This window comes from Pan troglodytes, chromosome 9, assembly GCF_028858775.2.
Source record: "Pan troglodytes isolate AG18354 chromosome 9, NHGRI_mPanTro3-v2.0_pri, whole genome shotgun sequence".
Taxonomy (NCBI): domain Eukaryota; kingdom Metazoa; phylum Chordata; class Mammalia; order Primates; family Hominidae; genus Pan; species Pan troglodytes.
The window spans coordinates 58,097,656-58,101,691 of NC_072407.2; the positions used below are offsets into that span (position 1 = coordinate 58,097,656).

Below are 4,036 nucleotides of genomic sequence, written 5' to 3' on the forward strand. Positions count from 1 at the left end.
CTACAGGAATAATGGATATTGCAACTAACTTTGTAAGCAAATCAATCCATGGAAATTGTTAACTCAGAACATACTTAAATTGCTTTTTGCCAAGGAAAACACACTCTAGCACTTAGTGGCTGAAGGCAGTTTGATATTTCTCACCATTCTCTGGACTTACTGGGTGGTTCTTCTTCCAGTCTCACTGGGGCTCACTCACGTTGCTAAACTTACTTGGGGATTCTGACGGAGCTAACGCTTCCAAGATGGCATCACTCACTTATTAGCTGACTTGGTGCTGGCCATTGGTTGTGGTGTCTCAGTATTTTCCCAAGGAGTTTCTCATCTGCTTGTAGGGTACAATGGTTTTATTATGTGGTGTTCTCAGAGCAGCATTTGAAGAGAATGAAAGAAACTGCAATGCCTTTTGATGCCTCAACTCAGAATGCTCACATCACTCCTGCAATATTTTCTTGGTCAAACAAGTCACAATTCCAATTTAATGAATCAATCACTGTGTTCTCTAGTGGAAGCATGACACACTTGGGAGATAAAACCTCTAAACCCTTAGAGCTCATGGTTTCTCTTATGGGAAAGTTCTAGATCTCACAAATTATTGGAGAAACAGCAATGTATGTTGGTTGCAGATTTCAAGCATATAATATATTCAGGAGGCTATTACCCCATCCTTCTAAGGTATTGCCAAAGAACCTGCCCTGTAACTAAGTTTCAAAAGGTGTTCCTCATGTTCCAAGCGTACTTTTTGAATTTGTAAATACTAGAATATATGTCTTTAACTATTGCTTTTCAGGGCCACCTTAAGGTAGGATTACAGTCCTGCAGTTATTCACTTTTGTGTGGGCCAGCATATCATGGGGAATCATCTGAAAATGAGGCTCCTATGCTTTCTTCCACATTCAGGTTGCCATAGGGAATGCCCCATGAGACACAAATTCAGGCTGAGCAAGAAGAAGCAATACAGCAAGGTATGGGCCACGGACATCTGTAGCACTTGATTATGAAATTTAGTTGTGTTTTCAGGAATAGGAGTGCTATTGGCTGCTGCATATTTATACCCAGGATGCATGCAGGATAGATTATATCCCATTCACAAATGAGAGCTGCACATCTCATGGTACTTGGTGGCTATTGTCAATCATTCAGCCTCTACTAGAAGTCCACTAAAAAAGTCAGAAGCTGACTCTCAAATGAACAGTACTCAACTGCAGAGTAAGTTACTGCTTTTCTTTAAAATCCTAAAGATCTGACATGCAATTCACTATAAAGGCCTATCCAAAGTTCTGAACAACCCTACCTGATAAATATACTTCAAGGATAATAATATACGCTGTGTCGTACCGGACAATAGCACAGCAGCTTGCTTGCTTACTGAGTTTGTTACAAGTTTTCTCTTGTTTTGGGATCCACTCCAAATGGACAACTTTTGGGTCATTCTGTAAGCAAGTTGAGTAACTTGGTCAAAATCCAAGAGGTGCACTGAATTTTGGAACAGATGAGGCAAGTATTTAAAGTTTTATTGTAATTTGAATTACATGCAAGCAAAGCTTGATAGTTAACTTCATGCTGCATTTTTTTTTTCTGAGTAGTTTCAAGGAAATTCCAGTCACTAAATGTGACACAAGAGACTTGGTATTTGCCTTAATTGCCTGTTTTGATGCTTGTAAAGAGTAAGTTGTTAGTGATTCTCCAGAGTTTGAGTCCCTAGGGCTATGAAGTTAAATGAAAGAGTCTTGGTGCCTCAGGTATACACTGTCCGAAGAGACACGAGGGTGGCAGCCTGTTTCTTTGTATGTAGCAGGTAAGTGTATTCAGGCTTTCTATGAAACTGAAAATAGGGTCTTCCTGATATGGCAAATGGGGCCTTTGATTTTTTAAATGTTAAATCACTGTGTTATTCAATTCTGAGCCCAATAATATTAAAAAATGAGGTCAACACTCATGAAAATATTTAGCCTTATATCCATTGACAATTATCTCATGATGAATAGTATAAACTTGCTACTTGGAAATGGATATTTATCCATATTTCCTTTATATTCATCTTAAATTAGTATGTAAACTTTTATAAGATTGAAAACTAGTCAGGCTTAAGGGAACTTTCACCTGATAAATCTTGAGACTCTTATAAGATACTTATGCAATACCTGAGCTATAGTAGATGCTGACCCTTAAGTCATAAACCCCAATAAAATGCCCATTCCACCAAGAGGTCAAAAGTAGGCCATTGTCCTTGTCAACTCCTCAGCAACTAAGATATTCAATGAGAGAAGTAGCCTTTCTAGAATAAAAGTTGGTAAAAAGTGGAATTAGTGTGCTCTTTTTCCAGATTTCTACAATATTTTCCTTTATCCTCAGAATAGAAATATATTCTGAATATTTTAATCAATTTGTCTATATAAACAAATACAGTAGCAATGCATGTTGTTGTTTGATGTAAATATTTTACATTTTCCACAGACTCTTTATTAGTTTATATATTTATGTATAAACATTTTCTATAAGTTATGTGCATGTCATGCTACTAGTTAATGTGTAGACGTGTATACTACTGTATACATATACACACACATACACATACACATATATATTCACATATATATATGTATGAAAACAGAAAGTGTAATAAAAATGGAAAGACACTCCAAAGACTTGGCTTGGTTTGTTTTAGACATAACAGCTGCCTGCATGAGGTATGTTCTTCTTGGACAAAACTAGGACCAGTAACTATTCCTTCTCCTTTTTTCCTTTTAATCAAAGAAAGTCATGACATAATTATCACTCACCCCATATTTTGCTTTGGCAGGAACAATTCTCTTCAACCCTCCCATTAAAAGGAATTATGATGATGGTTTTAAGGAATCTGAGCATGGAGCCCACCTTTGCCCTTTTAGGTTTCACAGATTATCCAAAGCTTCAGATTCCTCTCTTCCTTGTGTTTCTGCTCATGTATGTTATCACAGTGGTAGGAAACCTTGGGATGATCGTAATAATCAAGATTAACCCCAAATTTCACACTCCTATGTACTTTTTCCTTAGTCACCTCTCTTTTGTTGATTTTTGTTACTCTTCCATTGTCACTCCCAAGCTGCTTGAGAACTTGGTAATGGCAGATAAAAGCATCTTCTACTTTAGCTGCATGATGCAGTACTTCCTGTCCTGCACTGCTGTGGTGACAGAGTCTTTCTTGCTGGCAGTGATGGCCTATGACCGCTTTGTGGCCATCTGCAATCCTCTGCTTTATACAGTGGCCATGTCACAGAGGCTCTGTGCCCTGCTGGTGGCTGGGTCATATCTCTGGGGCATGTTTGGCCCCTTGGTACTGCTTTGTTATGCTCTCCGGCTAAACTTTTCTGGACCTAATGTAATCAACCACTTTTTTTGTGAGTATACTGCTCTCATCTCTGTGTCTAGCTCTGATATACTCATCCCCCACCTGCTGCTTTTCAGCTTCGCCACCTTCAATGAGATGTGTACACTACTGATCATCCTCACTTCCTATGTTTTCATTTTTGTGACTGTACTAAAAATCCGTTCTGTTAGTGGGCGCCACAAAGCCTTCTCCACCTGCGCCTCCCACCTGACTGCTATCACCATCTTCCATGGGACCATCCTTTTCCTTTACTGTGTACCCAACTCCAAAAACTCTCGGCAAACAGTCAAAGTGGCCTCTGTATTTTACACAGTTGTCAACCCCATGCTGAACCCTCTGATCTACAGCCTAAGGAATAAAGACGTGAAGGATGCTTTCTGGAAGTTAATACATACACAAGTTCCATTTCACTGAACCAGTCTCAAAAGTTGTTTTCAATCCAAATGAACAACCCAAACAGAGGCTACAATGTTTCTAAAGCCTAGAACATATATTTATATGAGGTTTTTATGGAATTGTCAAATGTGAATTGATATAGCATTCCCAGTATTATCAGGTTCAGAAATTTCTACAAGTTTAGTCCAGTTTATACAAAATGAATGAAAATAAACATTTAATCTGAAAACAATGAGAAACCATATTTCAAAATTATTTCTAACTTTTATA

The 4,036-nt window shown here is 38.1% G+C and overlaps 1 protein-coding gene across 1 annotated transcript; it reads left to right on the forward strand.

Annotated features, from left to right (window-relative positions):
- The first annotated feature begins 2,839 nt into the window (after positions 1–2,839).
- OR5D14 (olfactory receptor family 5 subfamily D member 14) lies at positions 2,840–3,784 on the forward strand. The gene has a single exon (XM_001156105.2). The coding sequence runs from the start codon at positions 2,840–2,842 to the stop codon at positions 3,782–3,784; it is 945 nt and encodes a 314-aa protein (XP_001156105.2).
- The last annotated feature ends 252 nt before the right edge of the window (positions 3,785–4,036 follow it).

Coding starts and splice junctions, on each gene's coding strand:
- OR5D14 (XM_001156105.2), top strand. CDS start 2,840: ATGATGATGGTTTTAAGGAATCTGAGCATGGAGCCCACCTTTGCCCTT.